Raw genomic sequence first — 27664 nt, 5'->3', positions numbered from 1 at the left:
CAGTGGGGTGCTGGGCACTCTGGGCCCCTGGGAGTGTTCTGCAAGTGTCTCTTGACGTGAGCTTTGTTCCATAGCTTCCTGGGCTGCGTCAAGGGCCACAGTCCACGTGGTGCGGGTCTGCTGAGCCCTGCAGCAGGTGCCTGCCTGGCTGGTCAGCATGGTGGGTACCTGGCCAGCCCAGCCCCGGCCCCAGGATCTACACCGGTTCAAAAGACCCTGCTGAGCGCCTGAGGACCAGTGGAAAGGGCTCACCTCGGCTTATTCTCATTCACGTGAGATCCAGGAGGCCTCTAGTTTGGTTCCAGCTCTGCCCAGGTTGTACCTTCCTTCTGGCCCCAGTTTCCGTGTCTCTTCTGAGCGAGATTGTACCTTAATGATTCATGAATCAGAAGCAGAGGAGGAACGCCCTCCCATGTAGGTGCTTAGGGGCCAGGTTGTCTTCTGTGTCCCCAGCCTGCCTTCTCGTTTGAGCTTCTAGGCTCTGTTTGGGTTTGGCTTGGCTGCTCTGAAACATCAGGCTTCTTGGATCAGTGTCCCTGTGCTGAACTGCACCTTGAGTTAGGAGGCAGGATGACTCTGGAGCTGTGGGGAGCTCTGCTCTTTCTAGAAGCTTCTCCTTGACTAGCTGGAAAACCTCAGCAGCTTTACTGGGAGAGTAAAGAGTTGGGGACTGGCCTTCACCCAGGGATGGGGACACTTGTAAGGGAATCATTTGACTTGCAGGCCATGTGCTTTGAACTGATCACTTAGCTCCTTGGAGCCTCAGTTCCTGCACCTGTGAAATGGAGATTAAGAATATCTCCCTGACAGGGTTGTTTTGAAGGTTAAATGCCATACTGCACGTGAAAGCACTCGATACACTGTAAACTACAATATAATCGTAAAGTGTTATTCCAGCTTCCAGGATTAATTGAATTCCTCTTTTGTGCCAGGAAACTGGTGAGTCCAAAGGTCTGTTTGATATATTTCCTTTGCCTGGGGAACTCACACATTATCAAGAAGATGGACATGTCAGTAGACAGATAATCATGGTGTAGGGTGAGGAGTGTGGCAGCGGAAGCATGTCAAACAGCCTAGAGTCTCAGTGTGACCATTATTGCTTGCTCTTGCTCCTGCTCACCCATTCTCTACCTGGCACACGGCTTCATCTTTCTAAAACACAAACAGTGTTGAATACTCATTGGAGTCATCCCGAGACTCGCTGTGCTTTGAGATCAAGGTTAAATTTGTTTACATGGTTTCTGAGGCCCTGCACGACTAAGCTCCTGACAGTCTTTCCAGATGCCTCCCTTCTTAGACTGCCTGCTCCATCCACATTGAACTTATTTCTCTTCACCACACAAACCACCCTGCTTGCCTTTGGCCTTCACACATGCTCTTGCTTGTGCCTGGATGTACGCTGACATCACCCCGCCAAGAAGCCTTCTCTGGCCTGTTCTCCTGTGGCCACTCAGGCACACTTGTATTGTGACTACCTCTCTGCCGTCAGACTGTGGGCACCATGGCCGCAAAGACTGCTGATCCTGTCCTGCCAGCCTTGGGGGTAGAACAGAGTGTGTCTCCTCCTCCTGCTGTGATTCTGGCAATTTCTATTTCAGTTCTCAGTGGTTTCTGATTGCCCTTCTTTGTGTTGCTCTGTTACCAAGGGGAAAGGGAAAGGTGGTTGCGGTAGGAGAGATTTGGCAGGGCTGGCAGTGCAGGGTTGTCTGGCCGCAGAGGGCACTGGGGGACTCCTGCCAGAGCCCTGATTATCTGTGAGGCAGGAGACAGGCAGGGCCGGGGGGAAATGAGGCATGGAGAGCAGAGTGAAAAGGCTGCCCAAGGACCAAGATATGCAGAAATGACGTAGGACTGGGGACTTCATGTTCTTGAGTCAGGACATTTCCCGCCACCTGAAAAGTGAGCACGAGATGCCATTCTCAGAAGCAAACTAGTGAAAAGGTCTTTTCAGCCTCATTGGCTCTTAAATCTGTTCCTCCGGCCACTGGGAGCCTTCTGTGTGCAGAGCTGCATATGAGGCACTGTGAGCTGAGGGTGCAGACACTGTCAAGGTGACAGGTGCAGAAAGCCGTGATGCATGCTGGACCACGCCAAGAGATTAGTGCTGAGGGAGGGGTTATCTCCAGCCTGAGGACCTTGGACATCTGCAAGAGGAGGTGACATTTGATCTGAACTTGAAGGGTAGGTGAGATTTGGATAGCTGGGAGGGGAAGGAAGGACATTGCAGTAAGAAAGCCCTGGCACCTACCAGGAATGGTAGAGGTGGTTTGGCAGGAGTTCAGAGAGCATGGAGCCACATCTGCAGAGTGTAGTTGCCTTGGACATGGAGAGGCATTGCAAAGCTTTGAACAGGGGCATAGATTGACCAGGGTTGCTGTTTAAGAAGGTGAATGTGTCAGTGGTATATGTAGAGGATGGGTTGGAAGGGAGAGAAATTGAACATGGAAAACCATTAGAGTGAGTGAATCAGCCATCAGGAATCCAGAATCCAGGTGCATGGTTACCAAGACTTCCTAAGTCAAGGAGTAGCAAAGAAAGAATGGTGAGACAAAGAGACTTCCAGTGAACTCCATGAGAACAGATGTCTAGCCCAGAGCCAGGCACATAGTAGGTGCCCAGTAAATACTTTTTGAGAGAATAAATGGAAAGATACTATGAAGGAAGAACAACCAATGACAACCCAGGGGGCCTGAGGTTAGGAGCCTGGGTTCCTTGAGAATGGGGAACTCAGGAAGGGGAGCAGGTTGGATCAATCCTTTGGAGGCGGGAAGTGATCTGACTTGGAAGTGTGGGCACATTGGCCCTGGCACACGGGCTGTCCCATACCTTCTGGGGTAGTGGGGTTGAGGTCTCTGTGCTCTGGGCCTGCTGCCATATGTTCTGAAACGTTTCAGCCCTTTGGCCACCATTTCCACCTACCTGGAAGTCATGCCCAAGGAAACCCACCAGCACCATTGTCTCATGTTGGTAATAATAGCTGATGTTTATTGAGCACTTTCTGTGTTCCAAGTGCTTCTCCATCTCATTTGATCTTACAGCATTATGTGAGTTAGGCCCTATTTATCATCTCAGTTTTTCAGTTGAGAAAACTGAAATTCACACAGCTACTAAGGGATAGGGCTAGGATTTGAACCCTAGGTGACTGGCTCTGGAGCCCTCCTTCTTAACCTTTGTGGCACCACCGTCTATGTGAGGATGAGCAAGGCACCTCTCACAGAGGGACGGAGTCATGTAGAGGCTTAAGGTGCCTCTGGCATGTGCTTGGGGCTCAAAGGGCAGCTTCCATATAGTGTTTGAGGGTTGGGAGGGACCTTGGAGATGTCTGGTTCATTTTACAGGGGAGGAACTAGGGCTCAGAGCATTTGCAAGTCTGCTCTGAGTGACAGGGTTGATGGCAGTTGAATGACCTCCCATTGCATGATGTGCCAGCGTAGGTATTCCAGTGCCCATGGGAGCTTAGGCAGGCAGGCACCTCACCCTGCCCTGTCCTCCTCCAGCCAGACTTGAGCTGAAATGACCTTCATGGGTCTTGGCCTCACTTTCCTTCCTTCTGATCTTTCCCCTAGATTGACAAGTATCTCTATACCATGCGGCTCTCTGATGAAACTCTGATGGATATCATGACTCGTTTCAAGAAGGAAATGAAGAATGGCCTCTCTCGGGATTTTAATCCGACAGCCACAGTCAAGATGTTGCCAACATTTGTAAGGTCTATTCCTGATGGTTCAGGTGAGTCTCTCACCTAGAGATTGGGCTCTGATGGTTGAATGCTCTGTGAACTTTCTCTTCCAACTTTCGTTCATTCATCCCTTTGTTCATTCATTCATTCACTCATCCACTCATCCATTTATTCACCATTCCATCCATCTGTACTCCCATCCATCCATCCATTGTCCATCCATCCATCATCTGTCTATCATCCATCCTTACATCCAACGTATGTCTATCGAGAATCGACCATGTGCCGGGCACTGGGCATACCATGGTTCGACAAGGCTGACCTGCCTTTATTGGCCTGTCTAGTGGCTTGTGATAAGAAAGTGTTAGTGTTTATGGATCTTAACAGATGCTGTATGAGTTACTCTTATGTCTCCAGAATATGAAAGGCTCCAGAACAAATGAAGAGTTCATTTTAGAAGAATCTCTCCATCAGGGCACTGAGGCCTCCCTTCAGTGCTCTAGATAAGTAGCCTAGTGGCCAGGTGGGTCTTGGACTCAGAGGAGAGGTTTAAGTTCTCATTTGAACAAAGTTCATAGGTGCTAATAGGTAGCCCCCAAAGCAGAGAAATGGCAAAGGGAGGTGGAATTGAAAAACAGAAAATTGGGGCTGGCCCTGTGGCCGAGTGGTTAAGTTTACACACTCTGCTGCAGCCGGCCCAGTGTTTCATTGGTTCGAATCCTGGGCGCGGACATGGCACTGCTCATCAAACCACGGTGAGGCAGCGTCCCACATGCCACAACTAGAAGGACCCACAACGAAGAATATACAACTATGTAACTATGTACTGGGGGGCTTTGGGGAGAAAAAGGAAAAAAATAAAATCTTTTAAAAAAAAAGAAAAACAAAATTATCCTGTTGGTCTGCATCTGTGGCTCATGGCCCACAGTGAGGAGTTGGGGGCTCCCTGAGGATTGTCAGTACCCCTTCCCCAGAGGAGAGGCCTCAGTCCCTATACTTGGCAGAGTGGAGACTGAGAGGGCACAGCCTGGCCTGCTTAGTGGAGGCTGTTCTGTCTGGCTGACCCAGAGTTAGTAGTTTTCAGGGGTGGGTCCTGGCCGCCCCCAGCTTGGCACACTCAAGAAATCCCACTCTGAGCTGTGTTCTGGGCTTCACACTGAGGTTCAGCTGCTGCATGTGGGAGAGGGAGAGAGATTATGAGGCAGGCAAGTTTGTCTTAGGGTGTGAGCATGCGCGCTGTGGGTGCGGAGCTAGTACACTCCCGCTGTTTCCTCCTTGTTCTGGAGGCTTGTTGAAAGCCGCGATTTAGGGCATCTGGTATGCAGCCTGCAAAATGGACATCAGGAAAACTGCAGCTGTTGCAGCTGATGCTCACAAAAGATGGGGAAATGCATGGCTTGTTGGAGCTGACTGGCCACCTGGGGAAGTCGTCTGTGCCTGCAGCCGGCCTCTAGAAGTCCTGCATGAGATTCTGTGTACTCTGTGGCCACGGGGGGCCATATACATTGGCGTTTATATCTCTCATGTCTCTTGACTATTTAAAATAGACTCCGCCTCCGTGCTTTTGTGTTCCTTGAGGCCTTGGTGACCAGCAGTTGAGTTTTAATAACTACCAACGAGGATCTGGCACGAGACTGTGGTGCACCCTGTGTTTGTTCTGTTGTCTCTGGCAGTGTCGTTCCCTCCTGCTTTCCCAGGCCTGGATGGCACCCACATCCAGGAGCATTTGAGCCTTTCCAGGATCAGCAGAGTTCTGTAGGAGATGTGTGGCTGTGCCTGCTGCCAGTGGAGAGAAGAGGACCCAGAGGGGAGGTGGGTGTGGGCAGCCCCCGAGGGCCCCTGCTCCCGCTCTGCTTGGGACAGCTCAGAAGGACACCTGATGCCTGCGGGGCACCTGATCCTCTGCGGCTGGCACAGGCTGACACATCGGGGAGGAGATGCCTTCCCTTTTCTTGCGAACCCTGCCCTCAAGCCAGCTCCCGTTCTGCGGCCGCATGTGGGCAGGGAGTGCTCTCCCTTGCTCTTTCCTAACCATTACTCGGGTTGAGAGTCTCAAATTGTGATCCATGTACCTTAGTAATCTAGCCATTTGCCCTCATCAGCTACTTTTCTTCAAAGCAAGGCCCAGAACTCAGACTCATTTGGGAAAAAACAACGTTCTGCAACCCCGTTAGAGAATCGTAACAGACACCAAGATGCCAAAGGTCCTGAGCAGTCCTGTGGGAAAGAAACCTCTTTAACCCGGCTACCTGCCTTTTCCCCAAGCCTGTTTGATCTTTTCCCCCAATATCTGTTGCCATATTTCATCTATTTTGAGACACTTTGTTATTTGAATACCTCTGAAATCAGCACTGCATTGTACAATAATTGCATCTTAAAGTTATCATTGGCAGCATTTTTTCTTTCTTCATGTTACGTAAAATAGTGCTGTGTCTCACAGTCGGTGGTGTCTTAAGTGTGATGACATATGTGGTAATACGCCCATGTTGGGAAACACTGTCCTAAGGTTTGTGGAACTGGATCCAGCAGCCTGGGCCCCAGGCCTCTTTTGAGCCTCTTTTCTCTGTTGCGGACGGGGCCAAAGGGCTAGGGCCTCAGGAGCACAGAGCCGTGTTGAGAACAGGAGGAGGAAGAGGTGGAGGAGGTGAAACCCTGAACGACAAAGGCTGGTCCTCCTTTGCACAGGGCCTGGGTCTGCCCACCTGAGCTCAGTGCCCCCACCCCCTGCCCCCAGCCCTCCCTGCTCCCCTGTGACTATTGTTTCTTCTACCCTGTGCTAGTTTCTAAGGCTGCTGTAACGAGTACTGTAGACTGAGTGGCTTTGAAAAACAAGAATGTGCTGTCTCATAGTTCTGGAAGCTAGAAGTCCAAAATCAAGGTGTCAGCAGGGCTGTGCTCCCTGAGACTCTGGACAGACTCCTTCCTTGGCTTTTGTAGCTTCTGGTGGTGGCTGTCAGTCCTTGGTGTTTCTGGGCTTGCAGCTGCATCTCTCCAATCTCTGCCTCCGTCGTCACATGGCGTTCTCCCTGCCGGTCTCTGTCTTCACATGGCGTTTTCCTCTTATAAGGATTCCACTCAGATTAGGACCCATATTAATGACCTCATCTTAACTTGATTACCTCTGCAAAGACCCTATTTCCAAATAAGGTCACATTATCTTTTGGGGGGACCCAGTGCAACCCATAAAACACCTTATAGCCTTTTTCCCAAATGGCTGTTCCTAGTATTCGTGGATAGGCTCAGTTTATGTGCCTTGGAATGGTCCCTACAGCCCCACACAGACATTGACATTGATACCAATGCCTCGGTTGCCAGACCCCAGTCCAGTCCCTGCCCCTTTGTGACAAAAGTGCCTCCACCTTCGCCTCCCCTGCACTCCTTTATCAGCCAAGAACCTGGAGGTCCCCTGGATCAGAATGTGGGTCTCCTTCATAGTGAACCATGGTGCTGTTCCCTTTTTGAAACATTAATCACTGCTTCAGCTGTATAATTAGTCAGCGACAGAATTAGTGCTAATCCCAAACCACTGAAGGATGCATTGGACTCTCTGAGGTGGAGAGATGCCTGTGCTGGCTGGTGTTAATGTGACTTCCAAGTCAGAGGGAGAAACAAACCTTTCCTCTCCTGCTGACCTTGTCCCTGGTGGACCGGTCTCAGAGTTTTGAAACTCGGCTGATTTTCTGGTAATGTATCAGCCCATTTTTATTCATTTTTTCTCCTTTAGACGTTTTTTACGGGCACTGATTTTTCTTTAATTGCTCTTCTGTAATCTATACATTAACTTCTTTTTAAACCCTAAAGTGGCTTTTAGCTGCTGCATATCCTTTTAGGAGTAGGGAATGTATGAATAATAAATAAAAGAAGGAAGCTTTTGAGGCCTTTTTTCCTCTGGTGGCTTGGCTAGACAGAGGTCCGAGAAGTCCTCAGAGCAGCGCCGTCTCCGAGGGTAGCTGCCCGTCCAGCTGCCCGTCCAGCAGCTGCTCACCCCGTCTCATTGTGAAACCTCCCCTTTCTTCTCCTTTATTACTAAAAATTGGAAATATTGGAAATATCAGTTAGGATGTAAGCTTTTTGAGGGTAAATTGAGTTGAATATTTCCTTGTTTCTGCTTCATGATTTCTAGCATGCTCTTTACCCAAAGGCTAAGTTAAAAAATTTTTGAATTGCAGTGTGGTCACAGTTAATTTTTTGGCCGCAAATCCAGATAGTTCTACCTTCCCGCAGAGAGAAGGAAAATATTTCCTTGCTTTTCCCACGGCATTTGAGCTGGTCACTTACCTTTCTCCCAGTTTTCTTACCTGGCGAGGTGGTTGGATGATCTGTCTGTGAAATCTCCTGCGTGTCTGGCGTTCACGTGGGGTTTCTGACGAAGCTGTGGAACTCTCCTCGGGTGGTGGGGGGCAGGCAGGAGGGCGTGCCTCTGTGTCTCGTGTGCGGAATTCGTTCATTGAGCAGGGCAAAGGTAGGCATCTCATGAAAGCGGAGTTTTGTTTGCCTTGTATTCCAGTGCAGCCTGGACTCGAGAGAGACATCTGTCCCCGTGTTTGTTTTCATTATTTGCTGGTAATAATGGCTGTCATTAGAAAGTGGAGAGTTGCCAGGGCCCTTCAGATATTTTGCTTAATGAACCTTCTCTGGAAGAGTAGTTCTCCTGGCTTCAGTGGAAATGGGAAAGGCGCGAGTAGGAGGCACCAGTGGCAGGAAGGAACGTTGAGGCCAAAGATTTGAAGAGGAAGTTGGAGGGAAGTCCACCACTGGGAAAAGAAGCTGAACTTGAAATTGAAGGAAAAAAAATAAAATTAGAACTCTGCACACCGGAGGAATCTCTGGCTCTGCTGCTTATTATCTGTGTGAGCTTGGAGAAGTCACTTAACTTCTCTAAGCCCCCATTTCCTCATCTGTAAAGGGGGCGTGATAATTCCTGCCCTGCCTGCCTCGAAGGCTGTCAAGAGGATCAGATGAAAGTGCTCTGGAAACTGCAGGCCACCGTAAGAGTCACAGTGGGTCACTGTCCTTCTCATCATTATCGTAACTTAATAACTGGCTTTGCAGGAATTCTTTGGGAAGGCCCTTTCCAACTGATGCAGCCAGTCAGAGGCGCCCCCACCCATCAGGCCTGAATGTGTGGGTCCAGCCCTGGAGCAAGGATCCCGAGTTTTTGAGAATTCACTGGCATCCCTGTGATGTTACAGGGGGAGGAGGCAGAGAGAAGGGGGATGCAAAGGCAGGCTGTCTCACCCCCATCCTGACACCCCACAGAACGTGGATGAGCCCGCAGACGGCAGCTCTGGCCCCTCTGCAGAGGGGTGATGGGACACTGCAGCTCTCAGTCGGGGCGCCAACCTGAGAGGAAAGGGGCTAGTAGATGCCTGTTGTTATGGAGGGCAGTAGCTATTTGGGGAACTCGTTCTCTCATAAAGAAGAGTGAACTTGGGAGCCATCTGCTTGAACCTGAAAGAAATCTAACCCAAATTTGTAAAAGCAAAAAAGGGAAAATTCTAGGTTCATATAACTGGGAAGTATCCAGGACTCACCTGCCTCTTATTCTTTCTGTCCTTGTGGTCTTTGTGTTGGCTTCATTTGTAGGCCACCTCTCCCTTACCTTGGCAGCCCTAGCTGACACCTCACCTCAGAGCTGGTGATCCCAGTGATGGTCGTGGAGAGGGCAGTGATTGGCTGACTTGGGTCATGTGCCCATCCTGAGCCAATCATGATGGCCAAGATGGATGACTGGACGCTCCTGGATCACACAGTGGTCTCCCTGGAGCTGGAGCAGGGGGTCAGCCCCACCCCCAACCTCATGGACCAAAACCAGGGAGGAGGGTAGTCATCTAAAGAGATGCTAGACAGCCAACAAAGTTTACCAGAAATCTTATTGCCCTTACCAGAAGCCATTCCTTGGTGTCCTTTGCCCAGCAGAGAACAGGCCGTGTGTCTGACCCGGGCAGTTTGAACTAGCAGCCGCAAGCCTCAGTACTGGGGGAGGGAGGCGAGCGTGTTAAAATGCCCTTGCCTTCAAGTTGCTTATCATCCAACTGAGGCAGTAAGACATACACATAAAAAATAATGAGCATCACAGTACTTGCAAGTATAAGCATGACTAAGAAAAGGGAGGGGCCCTGGGCTTACTGTAGGTGTGACTATGAGCAAGTCATTCAGCTGGTTTGGTTGGAGCTTCCTTGTCCATAAACTGAGGAGGTGAGTTAATATTTGTTCCGTGTTTCCTGAGCTGCAAATGTGATTTTCAGAAGAGGTGCCAATTGCCACTTCTTTTAGCAATCACAAACCCACCCTGGAACCAGCGTCCCTTCTCTGGGAAGGATCAGGGGTTGCATTGGGCTTGCACCCCTTGTAACCTGCCTTCAGGGAAAGGCCCCCTTCATGTCCATCAACTCCCACTTGCGGGTGTGTGGAGTATCCAGTATTTAGTGTTGTCCTGACATCTTAAGGACACCTTTTCTGATCACCTTTTCTGACCCTAACTCTCTGCTCACCCTGTTGACCTGTGCTTGTTAAAAAAGAAGCAGTGGAGAGCTGGGATGGGCAAACCATGGGGGGTGCTGGGATGGGGCAGGGGTCTTTGCAGAGCTGCAGAAGTGTGGGCCAGCCCCATGCCTATTCCTCCTGGAGCTACAGGCAGCTGAGGTCATTTTCACTTATCCTGCGTGGAAAAGTTCAAGCGTGGGTCCTGCGGGGTGCTGCGTGGAAGCTGCCCCTTCCTGCGTGGGGAGCTGAAGCTCTCCCACTCTGTGTTGACCCTGACCCCAATAAGCAGGACTTCCCCGCCAGCACCTGGAACTTGAGCACAAGAACCTGCTTTTACTTTAGGCCTTCGGTTAAGTAGAAAGTGAGACTTTTGACTGGGCTGGCAACTGAAAAGTTTCCCATGCTATTTTTTTAAAATTATGATGAAAAAAGCCAGTGTAAAATGTGAAATAAATAAATTGTTTATTTAAACATTAAGATAGTAAATAAATTAAATAAAAACATTGAATCAAAATTAAGAACACCCATGATTTCATCCTAGTACAGCATTCGCTTTTCTGCCTCTTATTTCCCTATTCACAAGTGCTTTCGAGTTGTTTACCAGCCTGAGTTCTCATTATCTTCACTAAAACAAAACAAACCAAAAGCTACAGGGAGTCCTGGATGTTGAAGAGCCCCCCAAAAGAAGTATAGCCGTTCCTGATGTGCTGAAGTCTCGCTCTGATGCCGTCCTTGGGGATCCTTGTCCCCGAGGTCTGTCTAGGAGGCAGTTTTACCAAATGGTTATGACTGTGGGCTTTGGATTCAGTCTGAGGCTCTGGCACTCCCTGGTTGTGTGCTTGGGCAAGTTACCTAACCCTACCAGGCTTTCCTTGCTCACCTGTAGAGTGGGGATCATAACAGTTCCTAGTTCACAGGGTTGAGAGGGTTAAAAATAAAATGATGCATCTGAAGCACTTAGTGACTGGAGCCCAGAAAGGGTCAGTGGATGTTAGCTGATGCTGAAATAAAGTGCTCTTCATAGTCCTGTGATTCACCCTCCTGAGAGGAGCCATCTCACGCCCGATTCAGTTTTTCAATCTGGTAGTAGTGTAAGCACCATGGGGGTTGGGGTTCTGATGGGAGCCCAAAGAACACCCTAAGCTGATTTGAACAGCCCACAAAGTCAGGGTCAGACTTTCCTATAAATCTATGGCCCCTGCTTCCCAGCATGCTCCCTTGGTCTCCTTCCTTTGGGCCATAGAAGCTGTTTACAACCAACAGCATCAGGTAGTAGATCCATACCACGTGATATAATTCAGTCATACAAAGGAGTGAGGTACTGATACATGCTACAACATGGGTGAACCTTGAAAACGTGGTCAGCAAAAGAAGCCACGAAAGACCACGTATTGTGTGAGTGCTTTGATATGAAATGTCCAGAATAGGGAAACCTATCGAGACAGACAGTAGATTGATGGTTGTTGGTAGATAAAGGGCCTTGGGAGGAAATGGGGAGTGACTGCCAGTGCATAAGGAGTTCCTTTTGGGGGTGATGAGAATTTTCTAAAGTTAGATAGTAGCGATAGTTGCACAACTCTGTAAATACACTGAAACCCACTAAACTGTACACTTTAAAATGGGTGAATTGTATGATATGTGAATTATTTCTCAATAAAACTGTTATTAAAAAAGAGTAACCAACCAGTGGCATAACTGCTTTGTGCTCAATGAACAGTAAGCAGAGGTGCCTTGAATGAATGAATGGGCCACAGTCCCTACGATGCAGCAGCTACCAAGCATTTATCGAGTGTCCTGGGTGCCAAGGGTAGAGGCAAAGAATCCTAAGTTGCGGTCCTTCCCTCGAGGAACTTCCCTCAAGAGAGGATAAGAACTGTATATTCAGTGTGAGAGTTCTTTGATTTGTTCATTCATTCCTTCACGCCCTCGTTAGTTCAAGCATTGGTTGAGCTCTCTTACTGTATGCCAAATACCATTCTAAGTTCCAGAAATAGAGCAGTGTGTCAGAGCTTACAGCTTGGTGGAATCAAATACAAAGATGAGTCAGCTTTATAGAAGAGAATGCTTTATTTTTTTAAAACTAACTGCTACTTTAAAAAAATAATAATAAAAAAGCTCAAGGGACCCAGAAGAGCCAAAACAATCCTGAGAAAGAACGACAAAGTTGATTCCCTTCCCAGTTTCAAAATTTACTACAAAGCAACAGTAGTCAAGACAGTGTGGTACTGGCATAAGGATAGATCATGGATCAGAATTGAGAGTTCACTGGGTCAGTTATGTCTCAGTAGAACAGGGGAAAAAGAAAGAGTTGCAAGTTTAGAAGTAAACCCGTATGTTTATGGTCACTTGGTTTTTGACAAGGGTGCCAAGACTGTTCAATGAGGAAGAGATAAGTCCTTTCAGCAAATGATGCTGGGATAACTGGATATCCACCTACAGAAGAATGGAGTTGGACCCCTACCTCATACTAAATACAAAAATTAACTTAAAATCAGTCAAATACCTAAATGAAGAGCTCAAACTATCAAACTCTTAGAAGGAAATGTAGATAGGAATCATCGTGGCCTTGGATTAGGCAATGGATTCTTAGATATGACACCAAAAGCACAAACAACAAAAGAAAAAAATAGATAAATTGTACTTTGTCAGAATTAAAAATTTTTATGCATCAAAAGTCACCATCAAGAAAGTGAAAAAACCCACAGAATGAGAGAAAATATTTGCAAGTCATATATCTGATAGGGACTTGCATCTGGAACTTAAAAGAATTCTCACAACTCAACTCTAAAAAGACAACCCAGTTTTTAAAATGAGCCAAGAATCTGAATAGACTTCTCCGAAGAAGGTATACACATGACCAGGAAGCACATGAAAAGGTGCTCATTGTCATTAGTCATCAGAGAAATGCAAATCAAAATTAAAAAGACAGATAATGAGTGTTGAGGACATGAAGAAATTGGAAGGTTCGTGTGTTTCTGGCGGGAATGTAAAATGGTGCAGCTGCTTTGGAAAACAGTGGCAGTTCCTCAAAAGTTAAAACATGAGTTACCATTTGACACAGCAATTCTACGTCTGGGTATATACCCAAGGGAAATAAAAACGTAGGTCCACACAAAAACTTGTGCCCAGATATTCATAGCAGCGTTACTCATAATAGCCGAAAGGTAGAAACAGCTCAAATGTCCGTCAACAGATGAGTAAATGAAATGAGGTATATCCATACAGTGGAATATTATTTGGCCATAAAAAGGCATGAAGTACTGACACAGGCTACAAGATGATGAACCTTAAAAATATTTTTCTAAGTGTAAGAAGCTGGTCACAAAAGGCCACATACTGTATGATTCCATCTATATGAAATGTCCAGAATAGGCAAATCTGTGGAGACAGAGTACATTAATAGTTGCTTAGGGCTATGGGGGATGAAGGACTTGAGAAGTGATAGTTAAAGAGTATAGGATTGCTTTTTTGAGGTGATGAAAATGTTCTAAAACTGGTTTGTGGTGATGGTTCCGTAACTGAATATGCTAAAAACTTTTGTACACTTTAAATGGGTGAATGGTATGGTATGCGAATTATATCTCAATTAACACTGTTAGTAAAAAATATAATAATAAAGATGCTTCCCTAGGAAAATGAGATCTCCCAAGCAGACTTTTATCACTGCTATAGGACTGAGGACTCAGTGGACCACTCAGGGTCAGGATGGCAGGGGTGGCTGTCACCTCTGGCATGATGTACATTGGGACAGTGGGAATGTCGCCTTAGCAGCAGAAGTAAAATTAACAGATTTTAACTGAGTTTTTAGGAGCATCTGTGAGGATAACTAATGAGAAATAAAGAATGTTAGATGGTGGTTTAGTGGTTGAAATCCTGCCCATGGCCATCTCCCTTGGTGCTACATGGTGGTGTCGCATACAGTCCCATTATCTTTCTTTGTCCCCCTGAGGCCCACCCTAATTACTGCACACATTGGTCCTGAGGGATGTAACCATATCAAGCCAGTTTACTCTTATGTGGCTAAGAGGGACTTCTTCTGTTAGAGACATCCCCTACGTCGAAACAATGCAAGTGTCCACTGACAGATGAATGGATAAACAAATGTGCTATGTACATACAGTGGGATGTCTTCAGCCTCAGAAAGGAGTGAAATTCTGACATGTGCTACAGCATGGTTGAACTCTGAAGACTTTATGCAAAGTGAAATAAGCCAGACACAAAAAGACAAATATTGTAGGATTCCACGTATGTGAAATATCTGAATAGGCAAATTCGTAGAGACAGACATACAATAGAGGTTACCAGGAACTGGGGGGAGGGGATATTGCTTAATGGTGATAGTTTCTGTTTGGGGTGATGAAAGGTTGTGAAAATAGATAGTGGTGATAGTTTCAGAACATTGTGAATATACTTAATGCCATTGAACTGTACACTTAACAATGGTTGCAGTGGTAAATTTTATGTTACGTATATTTTACCACAATTAAAAAAAAGTCCCCTGGGGAATAAATGGAGCCCTGGCCTGGCCGTAATTGGTGTCTGAGCTGACATGGAAGGAACCCAAGGCATGGCATGACCTGACCTCAGAGGTAGGGTTTCTCTGAGTTGAAATGCAAATTTTTATTTTTTATTTTATAGATAGCAGTATCATTTTTGAGGAAGCGTAATTTTGAAAAAGGGATTAGAAAAGATGGGGCGAGACTTTGTATTTAAGTCAGTACTTCCGTTCCCCTGTTAGGAGTGAGAGCGGGGCTGCTCGCAGCTGAGGACCCCAGGCTGGGAGGGGGTTTCTCTTGCCCACTATTCCAGACGGGGCAGAGGTCGGATGGACCACTGGCCGACAGCGCCATGCAGCAGCAGGAGGCAGGTGCTGGGCCCTGCCAAGAACCAGCAGAGTGTGGGCCTTGTAGCACTGGAATCTGATGCAATGCCTGTTGTCTCCCTAAACAGAAAAGGGAGATTTCATTGCCCTGGATCTTGGTGGGTCTTCCTTTCGAATTCTGCGGGTTCAAGTGAATCATGAGCAAAACCAGAATGTCCACATGGAGTCCGAGATTTATGACACCCCGGAGAACATCGTGCACGGCAGTGGAAGCCAGGTGGGTCCACACTTCCTTCCATCAGCTCCAGTGGGCCCAGCGTCGGGCCCTAGGATACCTGCAGGAACCAGACCCCAAAGCACTGGTGTCCTGCACTCTGGAAGGAGTCTAACGTAGGTGCATGTGGAGGACTCCTGGGCAGAAGAGTGTGACAGTCTGAAGAGACCCCACCATGTGGGTTTACTGGTGGATGGAAAGGGGCTACTGGGATTTTTACAGGGTGAAGGGTGTGAAGAGGGAGGCGCAGCAGCTCTGTTGGGTAAATGCATTCATTCCCCAAGGACCCTGGGGTCGGTTCCCCCGTGCAGGTTTAGCAGAGCTCTTGGGTGAAAATGTCCTTCTTTCAAGTCATTGGCTGCTTCACCCAGCTCACCAAAGGCCCAGGCCTTGTAGGGTGTGGCTGTCACCTTGTAGGGCAGCAGAAATTTGAGTTTATAGTCCTAGGGCCAATCAAGGTCTCCTGATTTAATAGCCTCCTATGAGTCCTTGGCACAGAAAGCAAAGAGGGCAGGGCCTTGCTTGGGAAATCACCATCCCCTCCTCTCTCACCCGATACCTGAGCCCACCCCCCTTCAGGCCACACCCCCCAGGGCTTCCTGCCTTTTCTGGCCAAGGGGCTGTGGCTGTGCTCAGGAAGGGCCCGTCTGCCCCCTCTCGCCCATCTGGTTGTGGTGAGTGGCGGGCCCCCCTCACCAAGGACCATGTGATCAGGGTTTAGGCAGCCCCTCGTCACAATTCAGTCATTTCTAGGTCCTGTAAGCCCATCGAGTATGGGAGCTACTCCTTGTCCACTCCTGTAGACGGTCCAGCCCCTCTGTAGCTCGCCTCCTGAGTCTTGACTGCTGGCCAGGACACATATTCAGAGCTCACCAAATATTTACTTTAGGGAGGATGTGTTCACGGCAAGGTTCATGACTAAGTTCTCCAGAAAACCCATTTGTTCTGGGCTGGACTTTGAGATAAGACCCAGGAGACTTCTCCTCTTGACTCCAGTTTGTTCCTAAATTAACGTGGGTGGGACCTGGAACGAGCTGTCTGCCTTTTCTTTTTCCGAGAGAAAAGGGCAAATCCTGACCTCTAACCCACTCCCACGGGTTTGGGTTCAGAGCTTTTCTGACCAGACTTTTCAGAGGTCACAGTGAGCATCGAAGGTGATACTGTCTCTAGAAGAGATGAGCCGTCTTCAGTCAGCCACTGAAATGGGTGCATCACTCATTGGATGGCTCTGCCTGGAGCTCCCCCTGCTCATCCCTCCTTTACTGGGCTGCACAAACTGGTGCATTCACCGGGTGTGTGCATGCGGGCCGCCAGCTGGCTGGTCTCCTAGTTCTGCCAGTGGCTACTGCCCTGCTGTCTGTTGCAGGTGGCCAGCTCGTGTTGGCATCCTGCTGTTTCCATTGGCAGCAAGTACTGACCTGTCACTCTATTCCCCGTGGGCCTTGGGTTGGCCCATCTGCCTGCTGCCTTCCCCATCAGGACTCTCCTGCTGGGTTGCAGACGCTCCTGTGTGCTTGGCCTGATCTTTCAGGAGCAGGGTTTATAAATTCAGGGGGTGCCCCCTCCATAGGTGCAGACTCACTGCATTCATTTCTACCAGTGACCTCTTCTTACTGCTGCCCCCGGGACCTCTTCTCTCACTACCTCTATCCCCATCCTCTCCACCCCAGGATCACTTTGTTTCCTACTGTCTGTTTCTTCCTCTGCCCCTTTCAAGTAGTCTGAAAGGAAAGATACTGACGATGATGATAATGATAATGTAGTATTATTATAGCAAATCCATAGTGCTTGTTAGGTACAAGTCACTGATCTGAGCACTCCATATAGATTAACTGACTTAATCACCACACCAACCCTGTAGGGGGGTATTATTATTATTATTCCCATTTTACAGATGAGAAAATGAAGACCTCAGGTGGCAAGTAACCAGCCCCTTGGGTCACATGGCTCATAAGTGATAGAGCTGGGGTTTGAACCCGGCAGTCAGGCTCCAGATGTTACAGTTTTAGCAGCGTGACTTTTTTTCTTAGGTGACTTTTGTCTCTCTCTTTATGGTATTTATTTGCAGTTTTATTTATTTAAAAATTTTTGATGAGGAAACCTGAGGGCTATTGGCAAGGAGAAAGGTCCAGGGGATGCGGGAGAGGGTTGGCAGTTGAAAAATAGGGGTGAAACGGGAACCCCCCCTTCAGAAGTTTGGCATGAGGTTAGAGGCAGGTATTGGTGGCCCGTTTTTCTGAGATCTCCTATCGACCTATGGAGTATTCTGGTAGACCAAGGGCCCTGTTTTGTCCATGAAGCAACTCAGACTCACAGACTAGGAACAGTCCTGAATTCTTGGGGTTGTGATCTTATCTTCTGTAATGTGTGGGAATTTTTAAACCTTTTGTTTGAAATATTAAACTTACAGAAGTTTTAAGATAAGCGCACAGAGCTCGCATATCGTCCAGATTCCCGAATTGTTAACTATTTGCTTTATCCTTTTCTCTCTCTCTCTCTCCACGGATGCACACGCACACACACGGTATCCTAAAAGTTCCAGTGCAGTTTTAAACTGTAGTGATTCCAGAAGCATAAATGCAACCTTCTTAAAACATCACTTACTTAATTTTGGGAGTTTTGAATAATAAATGCTTAGGTTTTGTTTTAGTCATTGTTTGCCATTTTCAGTCGGAGGGACTGAGTCTGTGTGGGTGGATTGTTGTCAGGAAGAAAAAACCCACGTTTTAGACACTAGAATTTTGAGTCCAGAGAGGCTAGATAACTTCCTGCCCTGGTTGGTCACAGATGGCAGTTGGCCCGGGTAGCTTCCTGTCTCCTGAGCAGACTGTAGCCCCTGGATTGTGGCATTCCACGAGCATGGCATCTCCTTCTTAACAGACCGTGTTGGGATGGTTGTTTGGCTTGGATCTGGAAGCTGGTTACAGCGCGCCATCCGTGTGACTCCATTTCTGTAGCCTGAGTTCTCCGTGCCACTTCATGCCGGCAGCTTCTTTCCACCCGGCCATCTTTCCTGAGGGCCACAGGGGAGCCTGGAGCTTCCGAGTGCCGGTGACATAGGCTGCGCTGATGGACTTAGTAATGGGTTTATATCCTGTGGAAATGTAGGTCACAGGAAGCTTAGCTGGGCATCTCCAGGGAAGGCAGTCGTGTGTCCCCTCAGTTGGAGTCGCCTGGCTGCAGCTGTAGCCTGAGTAATGGTGGCTCAGGGACAGAGGCTCCTAAATCAAAATCGACAGGCTTTCCTTTACCCTGGCGGGAAAGTCAGACTTTAGAGCTGGGTCAGGGACATCTGGGGAAAGGTGGGGAAGGAATAATGACTTCTGGCTCTGTCACAAGGATGCCCCCAAAAGGCAAGCCTTCATGCAGGTGGCCCTGTCTGGGGACATGGGCTGGGGTTGCCTTCTGTGACTCTGTGGTTTGGCTTTGCCAACACTTCCTTTTTCTGGACTTCAGGAAGCTAGAGCTGTGTCATTCCATACATAGGGGAAGGAGGCCTAGTGTTATGATGACCATGTGGAAAAGACAGGGGAGTTACCTAGACTGTGGCATGGTTGCCAAAAGAGCATGTGTATGCTTTGAGTACATTAATAAAAGTATAAAGCTAAGGAAAAGGGAGGTTCTTAGTTCAACTAAACTCTCCTCTGGTCAGAAGGCATGAAACATATTCAGTTCTGGATCCATTTTAGAGGTGAGGGGAAGGTATTAGAGAGATCCAAAAAAAGTTGCCTTAGAGGGAGTGAGCCTCCTGTCATTGACAGTATTCATGCAGAGGCCAGGGAAACAGTGTCCTGGGTTCTTTCTAGTGGATCCTAAGATGCATATCCCAGGCAATGTGTTGTGGAGCAGGCAAGCTTAAATTGCAGTCTGCTAAATAAATTGCAGTGAATTCACCCCATAGGATACTACATAGCAGCGAGAACGAACAGTCTAGAAAGACACACGACAATGTAGGTGACACTCATACATATAGCAGCATGAGGAAGGCAGACCCAGAGAGTACACACTGTCACTCCATTTATATATAGTAGACAGACGGACAAAACAAATCGAGAGTGTTAGATGTCAGAGTGGCTGGCGAGTGCTGTCGTGGGGTTGGGTGCAGTGGTGGTGGCTGCAGGGGGCGTGAGGAGGCGTCTGGTGCTGGTAATGTGTGTCTTGATCTGGTGCTGGTGACGCGGGTGGTTGCAGCTTGTGAGAATCCAGTGAACTCTACTCTTGGGATGTGTGCACTTTTTTGGATGCATGTTATACTTCAGTAAAAAGTAAAACTATGATAGACTGAAAATGGTTAAATCACTCAAGTGGGCTACAGGTTGCAGAATTGCCTGTGAGCTTCTGGAATTTACAGAGATAGAGATAGAGATAGAGGATTGCCTGTGAGCTTTTGAAATTTACAGAGGTAGAGAGAGGCAGAGATAGAGATAAGGGACCAGGTGGCCACTCCACCCGGGTGGCTGACGGAGACTGTGGCCTGTGTGTTACAGAGGAGTGAGCTGATTTTCTATTATTTTTAAATTTCCTTGGTACCCAGATAATACATCTTAGTGACAACTGAGAGGCCAGTTCTGTGTGAAGGGTTGGACAGGCTTCCCAAGCTGTGCCGGTCCGGGGGGCAGGCTCTTCTTAAGGGATTCTCTCCACCATTGACACACGCCGTGCCTTTTCAAGCAGGGCCCCCGGGTGCCGTGGGGATGGGCAGTGGGGATGCCGTGCCCCTTCTGTGTGTGCGGGGAGGGGGGATGTTTCATGTTTTCTTGAAATGCCAATGCCTCCCTCCTCACTGCTCTCTTGTGCTTCCTCCAGCTTTTTGATCATGTCGCCGAGTGCCTGGGAGACTTCATGGAGAAAAGAAAAATCAAGGATAAGAAATTACCCGTGGGATTCACATTTTCTTTCCCTTGTCGGCAATCCAAAATAGACGAGGTAAGGACGTCCTGGGACGACGGGGCGCCGCAGGCCGGCTGGAAAAGCTAAAGGACACTTTTTCTCTACTGCTTTTCCCTTTTGCTTGCAGGATGGCCTGCATGTCTCATTTTTTTAGAAACATTTGTAGAAATTAATGTGAGGTTATGATATTGTGTGTATTTTTTCAATTACTTTAGTTTAAATGTATTTTTGGAGATGAATCATGGTGTTTGTGACCATCAGGTAGAGAGAACCATTTATTAAACCAAGTAAGTGAAGGGAAAAAAAGTAGGTTTAGTGACAATGCAGAGAGGTTCAAAAGCCCTTTGCCAGAGCTGCACAGTGTGGTGTTTACCCAGGAGCCATCCTGGTTGTAGCAAATCTGGTCAGGGCTCCACTCCTCATGGGCCAGGGCCACCTCTCCATAGCGTCTGCCAGTTGGTGGCTCTGGTCTCAGTGAGGCGCTTGGTTCCCTTTTGGACCTCCAGGTGACTTGTTGCACTCAACTTCTTGTTTGTCATTGGTTCATTCATTCCCTGCTCAGCAAGGATGGACTCAGACATCCCATGTGGCAGCATTGTACCTCAGAGCACTGCAGGAGTACAAGATAAATAGATGCAACCTTGTTTCTTTTTTACATGAAGAGACAGAAAAAGCCATACACACCCAGCCCCCTATGAATAAACTCCTTGTAATAGGAACTCTGATGGTTAATGTTATTGAGGGCCGTCAGGTGCCAGGCTCTGTTCTCATGCAACTTCAAAATTAGCACACATAATCTTCAAACACCCCCATGAGTGAAGTGCTATGATCCCCACTTTACAGATGAGGAAACTGAGGCTTGGAGGGTTAGGAACCTGCTCAAGGCCACCCAGCCAGGAAGCAGCAGAGCCTGAATGAGCTCTGGGCAGTCTGGCTCCAGAGTGCATGCTGGGAACCAGTCTGCTTTTCTCCAGGATGGTAACGTTAAGGCCCACGTCACCCTCCCCACTTCTGGGCAGCATCCCTGTACCCCTTTTCCAGTATTGTGCGCACCCTCTCCTGGGCACTGCTTCATGTGTGGGAGCCCTTGTGCCTGTATAAATTGTGCAGTCACGTAACGTTAGAGCAAGAAGGGGCTTGAGAGCTCAGCAGGCCAAGTCCCTCTTTTCACGATGGAAACCCAGCCTCCCGAGGTCATCGGGCTTATTAATGGCAGATCCAGGAGTAGAATCCCAGGCCCCACCTCCTGCCCCCCCACCACCACACACGCACAGACACACACACGCACACTTGGCTAAAGGCCTCTGAGAGGTTGCCGTCTCATTTTTCCTCCATTCAGGACTGCTGTGGCCAATCCAGACCCTCTCTCTGGTATCTGGCGTTGCCACACCTCCAAGGTGTTCAGCTCACTCTGGCCCCAGAGCGTCTTCCCAAACTGTTCACAAAGCCTGTTGTGGTCAGTGCTAAGTTCTCTGTGGCTTTTGAGAACTGAGACATGACAGTCACTCCTTCTGGGCAGAGACAGTGTGGGACACCCCACTTCCCACCAGGAGAGGTGGGAGATGGCCTGGGAGTGAAGGGACTGTGCTCACCATTGGTCACTGCTTCATCAGCCGCTATTGGCCTAGTGCTGTCCCTGGGCTGGGCCAGGCCCTGGGAGAGAACGGCGAGCAGAGGTGGCCTGGCCCCCAGAAGGCACAGTCTTCCAGGGAAGAGGGCATTACTGGAGGGGAGAGAACATTTTCATGGGCACAAGAACCCTGCAGGGCAGAGCAGTTGTGCCTGACGTAGGGGTATTGTGGGTGGAGAAGGAGCCAAAGGCAGGGCATCCACCTGCAGGCCTTGACCCCCATCTGGGGAGGCCTTCTAGGCCGGCTGCGCTTCCTGGGAGCCCAGTGGATCCCAGGCTCTGATTACCCGTCCAGAGGGCCTGTGCCCACTCCTCAACCCTGCCTGGGACCTTCAAGATTGTCCCAGTCTAGATCAGTGTCTCATTCCACAGAGCAGCAAAGTGACCCCCAGAGGAGTTAGGGGAACTGCCCACCAGGAAATGGGCAGAAGTGTGGAAATAGGACCAGGTCTACAGATTTTTAACCTCACAGTCTTTTTACAAGACCATGTTCTCTGACGCTTTCTGGGGGGTGGGGTTAAGGGAAGAATGCAGAGCATCCGGGGGTTTTGGAGCGCCTGGCTTAGCTGCAGGCTGCTGCTGAGCACAGAACCACAGCTTCTCCCAAGTGCTCGCCCTTCCCAGTGCATCCTCCAGGCTCTGTGGCTTTCACAGTGAGCGAGGGCGAGCGCCCTATCCCTGGGTGGCCCCAGAGGCCTGTCGGGCCTGAGCAGCAGCTCTTCCCAGCCCTGCCACATTTGCAGCAACTTTCTCCATTCAGAGAAGAACTCTCAAGTATAACAATTATTTTTCTTTTCTGGTATCTTTGATTTTTTTTAAAAAAATACAAAAGCAATATGTAAGACTATTGAAATAATAGAAAGATATAAAGCAAAAAGTAAAATTCCTACCCTTCCACATTCCAAGTGAATAACCATTGGATATCTATCCTTCTTGATGCTTCTCCATTAATATACAAACAGAAATGGATCATATTATACAAACAGTGGAGTCATAGCTTACAAATGGGAGTTAAATTCCTAAGTTGGGGAAGAGGCATAAATGAGATATAGTCAATATTATCCTTAAATCTCTAGGACCTGGCTCTTAGAAGCTCAGGAGCCAAGAATTATCTTAGCATTTCGTTTTTCTTCCAATTTGGCTCTGACTTTCTTTTCCTGGGGCTATGGAAGCCAAGGTCTGATTTGAGAGAGAGGAAGGGTGATCAGGTAGTAACAGGATTTCTCTTGTTCTCTTCTTTAATGAAGTCTGGCTGTGCAGTTGACACCCAGTTAGATTTGCATGCTGCCTGACAATACCGTATTGGCCAGCCACTTGCTGGATTCTGGTTTAACCTGCAGGATTTTTCCCATGGCAGCCCCCAGAGAAATCTGTCATGTAGGTGAATGAACAGGAGATGGGACAGTCTGGCCCTGTTCTCCAGTGATCTGGAGTGCGTCACTTGTCCCCTCTGGGCCTCTGCTTTGTCACTGTCCTTAAGCAGGCTCCCCAGGGACCTGGGGGTTCTGGAGGCCTCCCAGCCCTCATCAGCCTCATCTGCTCTCTTTTGCAGGCCATCCTGATCACCTGGACAAAGAGGTTTAAAGCGAGCGGAGTGGAGGGAGCGGATGTGGTGAAGCTGCTTGAAAAAGCCATCAAAAAGCGTGGGGTAACTTCTCCTTGGGCCATCTGCCGTGGCCACACAGCGGTGGGGGAGTGTGGGGAGGAGGCTGTGTTCCAAAACAGACCAAGGCCCTTTCCGGGGGGCAGTAATGCATGGCCTGAGGCCTCACGTGGGAGGTCTTGAAGACCTAGGCAGGTGAGAGGTGGGGGTCCACAGTCCAGAAGGTTCGGGGTGGTTCGAAACACAGCTCCCTAAAGTGCTGCCCAAAGGATCCAAGGCCTTGTGCAGGGAATGGCCTCCTTCTGACAGGGCTGGGCTGTGCGGGGAGCTGGCATGGTCAGGTGCGGCCTGCCGCTGCTGGAACAAGGCCAGTCAGCACATGGATGTAGTGGGGTGGTTTGCAGAGGGCTGTGGCTCCGTGAGTAAAATCCACTCGGAAGAGAATCTTAAGCCAAATAATTAAGGGGACCGTGTAGTTTCCATAATTTAATCACTGTGCTCCGATCCAGTTAATTTGAGTGCCCGTAGTAAAGAAAGCCGCACCCCCCCACAGGAGCAGTGGTGGCTGTGAAAACGGGAGTTCTGCTGCCATGTCTCTTTAAGGTTGGTGGTCTCTGCCTCCATGTGTGAGTGGACGGTGACACCCCGTTATCTGTCCCCAGGATTATGATGCCAACATTGTGGCTGTGGTGAATGACACGGTGGGGACCATGATGACCTGTGGCTATGATGACCAGCACTGTGAAGTTGGGCTCATCATTGGTAACGTCCACCACTTTCCTTGTCCTTCCTTCAGCTGATGTTTCCAGAAGCCACTGCCTCCTCTCATGACTTTGTGTGGCCATCACTTCTGATCTTGTCTGTCTCTCTCCAAGGCACTGGCACCAATGCTTGCTACATGGAGGAACTGAGGCACATTGACCTGGTGGAAGGTGACGAGGGCAGGATGTGCATCAACACGGAGTGGGGGGCCTTTGGGGACGACGGGTCCCTAGAAGACATCCGCACTGAGTTCGACCGGGAGATAGACCGGGGCTCCCTCAACCCTGGCAAACAGCTGTGAGTCCCACCTTTCTTACTAGTCATCCATATGACGTAGGGGACACTTAAGGAAAGATTTGGGGTGGGAGATGAAAGGGGCAGAGAGCCAATTGGTCAGAATGGGAAAAGCCCATCAAATTTGTAATCTGTATTGCTCCTTTTTTGGATAGATACACAGACGTGGAGTCTGCAACTTTAAAAGCACATTTTAAATGATTTATGTTTGTTTAATTACACTATGATTGTGTCCTTGTAAAACATTTTGAAAATTAAAAGCACAGAAGCGTCAGTGTAAAGCTGAGGTTTACAAACATTTCCGTACACTGTGGTCACTGGCATCGCTGCTCAGGGTGAGAGAGGCCACGGGGTGTGGGGGGCAGCTGCCGAGCCGGGGAGAGGGAGTGTCCCTTCCTTCATCTCATATGCCTCAAGCGTTCCGTGTGTGCCGAGCTCTGGGCTAGGCTCCGAGGATACTGAGTAGTGCCTTCCCTTCCAGGACTTGACATCTAGTTGGGGAGACAAGTCACACATGCAAATACCTGTTGTACAGAGGTGTGGGTGAGAGCCATATGAGTCCTACAGACCTTCAGGAGATCAGAGAATGGAGAAACTTCTTCCCTGTCATGTATGGGCAGACGGATCAGAGTTGATATAGAGCATCAGACCTACTGGGCAAGTTGTTTCTGGCCTTGAAGAGCTCCTTGCTGCAAAAGTAGGAGTGACACTATTCACTAGCTTGGGTTTTGCTTCATTTGAGCTCCTCATTTCCTGAAATGCTTGCTCATATTTGTGATGCTAGCATACTCCTAGCTCTCTCTGATCGACCCAACCTCCCGGCAGCCTTATCCTGGAGTTGGATGCTGTGAGCCTGCTGACAGATGTTCACCCATCCTGTTGGCTTCACAGCCTTTATCCTTGTGCCAGAGAGAAACAGGAGTTTACTGATTGTTTTGAAACCCGTCACCCAAAAGATCTCAATACCCTCGGCTGGACGATTGAGCTTTCCACCCAAATTAATGGAACTGCATAAATGGCCAGCCCCTTCACTGGGGGTGGTGGTAGTGAATAAACTAGGTTTCTCAGTGAGAGGATCCCAAGTTCTTAGACCCAGAGCTCAGCATCTTCTTTGCAGCCTGAGAACTGGGGCTCCAGCTTGGTGATAAAGGGCCCCAGTTCCAAAGCTTTGGCAGTCAAAGGTTTTTTTCTCCCTGATCCACTGACCTAACCCCTAATCCTAAAACCTGAAGCTCTTTACTGTGCCTCTTTATACGTCTCACTGGAGGTCTTTGGATGTGCTTGATTACAGTCCTACCTCAGGCACCTCTGGGGGTGCTCTGTAATATATGGCATTTGCACCATATTACATCTCTAAAATCCTGAGACTCACAGTCCCACGCACATGTGACCCCAGGGGTTTCAGATGAGAGATTGTGTATCTGTAGTTACTATCAATCACAACCAGAAGTCACCCTTCTCGGCAGAGCAGGTAGGGCAGTTATCTGTGATAACTGAGCAGATATGGCCCAGGCCCTTGTCTCTGTCCTTAGCCCCAGGGTGGGGATCCTGCATGGCTTGGCTAGAAACCTGGACTTCTCTGCCTTCCATTTTGATTTATTCCTGAATTTCTCTAAAGGGCTAAACTGTATCCCCAGGCTGAACTGTGAATTGGCCTCACAGTTGGCTTGTGATAAACATTTTTGGAATGGTGGATACATGACTGGATGGGGGGTGGATGGATGGATGGTGGTTGGGAGGTGGCTGGGTAGATAAACAGGTAATTGGATGAAAGAGTGAAACCTGGGATGAAGTCAGTTTTCTCTAGTACGCTTCCTTGCTTACTGATTACCATAAGTCAGGTCTTGTTAAGAACAATTCTGAAGAGAGGACAAATTTTTGAGTTGCATCACATACTCCTAGAAATAGGCTATTGCCCGGAGGATTTTTTGCCAAAGGAGATTTTTGCTATTCTCTCAGGCTCCTGCCTGAGTTTTTGGGGTCTTTCCTGTGTCATCTTTAGTGGAATGCTAAATTCTTCAAAACCCTTCTGTCCTCCTTGGGCCAGGAAGGGTGTTTGCTCCATTTGGCTGATGGGGAAATTATGGTACTGGGATAGGCCAAAGCTGGCTCAAGACTCTTTATTGAGGTTTGATCTGGCTTTGGTTTGGGATTTTCTGCCCTGTTTGAAAGTTTGAGGTTTTCAGCGTGAGCTTCCAGAATGTCTAAGAGGCATCCTTCATCATTTATAGACAAAAATCATCAAGGGTGGTCCAGAGGAGTGGATTTTCATCCCTGACCGCACATTAGAATTACAGAGAGGGCTTTAAAAAACATACTGTTGCCCAGGCATCCTCTCACCTACCTGCTTCTCCCCACCCCGATTCCGATTCAGTTGTCCTGGGCTGGGGCCTGGCCTCAGGAGCCGGAAGCCTTCCCAGGTGACTCCAGTTTTCAGCAGGGTTGGAAATGTAGGTGTGTTCGATTTGTGCAAAGGCTCTTAGTGCCCGGGGGGCGCTAGACGACTACGCACGCACTTACTCATTTTGATTGAAGTTTGCATTTACTAAGTACCAGGTGTAGGCAGTTGACAGGAAGGCTATCGTCGCGGTAGCTCTGTGGCTCCTGCCTTCATTCGTGACTGCTGTTTGCAGGACCGCAGGGGAACTGCTGGGAGTATTCAGGACCCCCAGCCTTGCCCCAGGGCTAGAAGGTCTCTCTCTAAAAGGGCTCAGACTTTGGCTTCTCCCCACTGCTCTTACATTCCAGGCCTTGGCTGTTCTTGTCACAGACCTGTCTCCTACTGTAGACTTTGGTCACACCTTCGTTCATTTTTAATTCTCCTTCTCTTCCGCTTCTGTCTTCTCCGGCCTCTTGCTCTTCTGTTTTCTCTGTTGCATCTGGAATTTCGAATCCCATTTTCCTGTGATTCCTTATCACATCCTTCAAAATGCAAAGAGATGCCCACCCACAAAACAGCAGCAGCGGGATGGTTTGGCCTTGCTTTGGCCTAAGTGGTGATGGAGTAACTTTCACATCTTTTCAAGTCAGCCCTCAAACAGCTTTTCTTGCTGTTGCTCTGCCTGCTCCATAGAACCTCTCAGCAGCTCTAATCCCGGTTAGCATGACCCCAGACCTCTCCCTCCTTCTCTTCCCTGGGCCACCCATCGGAACAGACCCTGGCTGCCAAGAACTGCCCATTGGTGTGCAAATCCATGCTCTCCTTGTCTGAATATGATCCTGCA

At 48.6% G+C, this 27664-nt stretch overlaps 1 protein-coding gene across 1 annotated transcript in view; it reads left to right on the top strand.

Moving 5' to 3' along the window:
- Window positions 1–27664, top strand: part of HK1 (hexokinase 1) — a 66618-nt gene that overhangs the window by 14849 nt on the left and 24105 nt on the right. The window contains 6 exon segments of the mRNA XM_046652671.1: window positions 3567–3729; window positions 15116–15264; window positions 20068–20187; window positions 23334–23429; window positions 24047–24146; window positions 24260–24443. Coding sequence (XP_046508627.1) covers window positions 3567–3729; window positions 15116–15264; window positions 20068–20187; window positions 23334–23429; window positions 24047–24146; window positions 24260–24443 — 812 coding nt within the window.

The sequence above is a fragment of the Equus quagga genome, chromosome 2 (genome assembly GCF_021613505.1).
Source record: "Equus quagga isolate Etosha38 chromosome 2, UCLA_HA_Equagga_1.0, whole genome shotgun sequence".
In the NCBI taxonomy this organism is placed as follows: Eukaryota; Metazoa; Chordata; class Mammalia; order Perissodactyla; family Equidae; genus Equus; species Equus quagga.
Note: the sequence above shows the minus strand (reverse complement) of the source record. Positions and strands in the feature narration are given on the sequence as shown.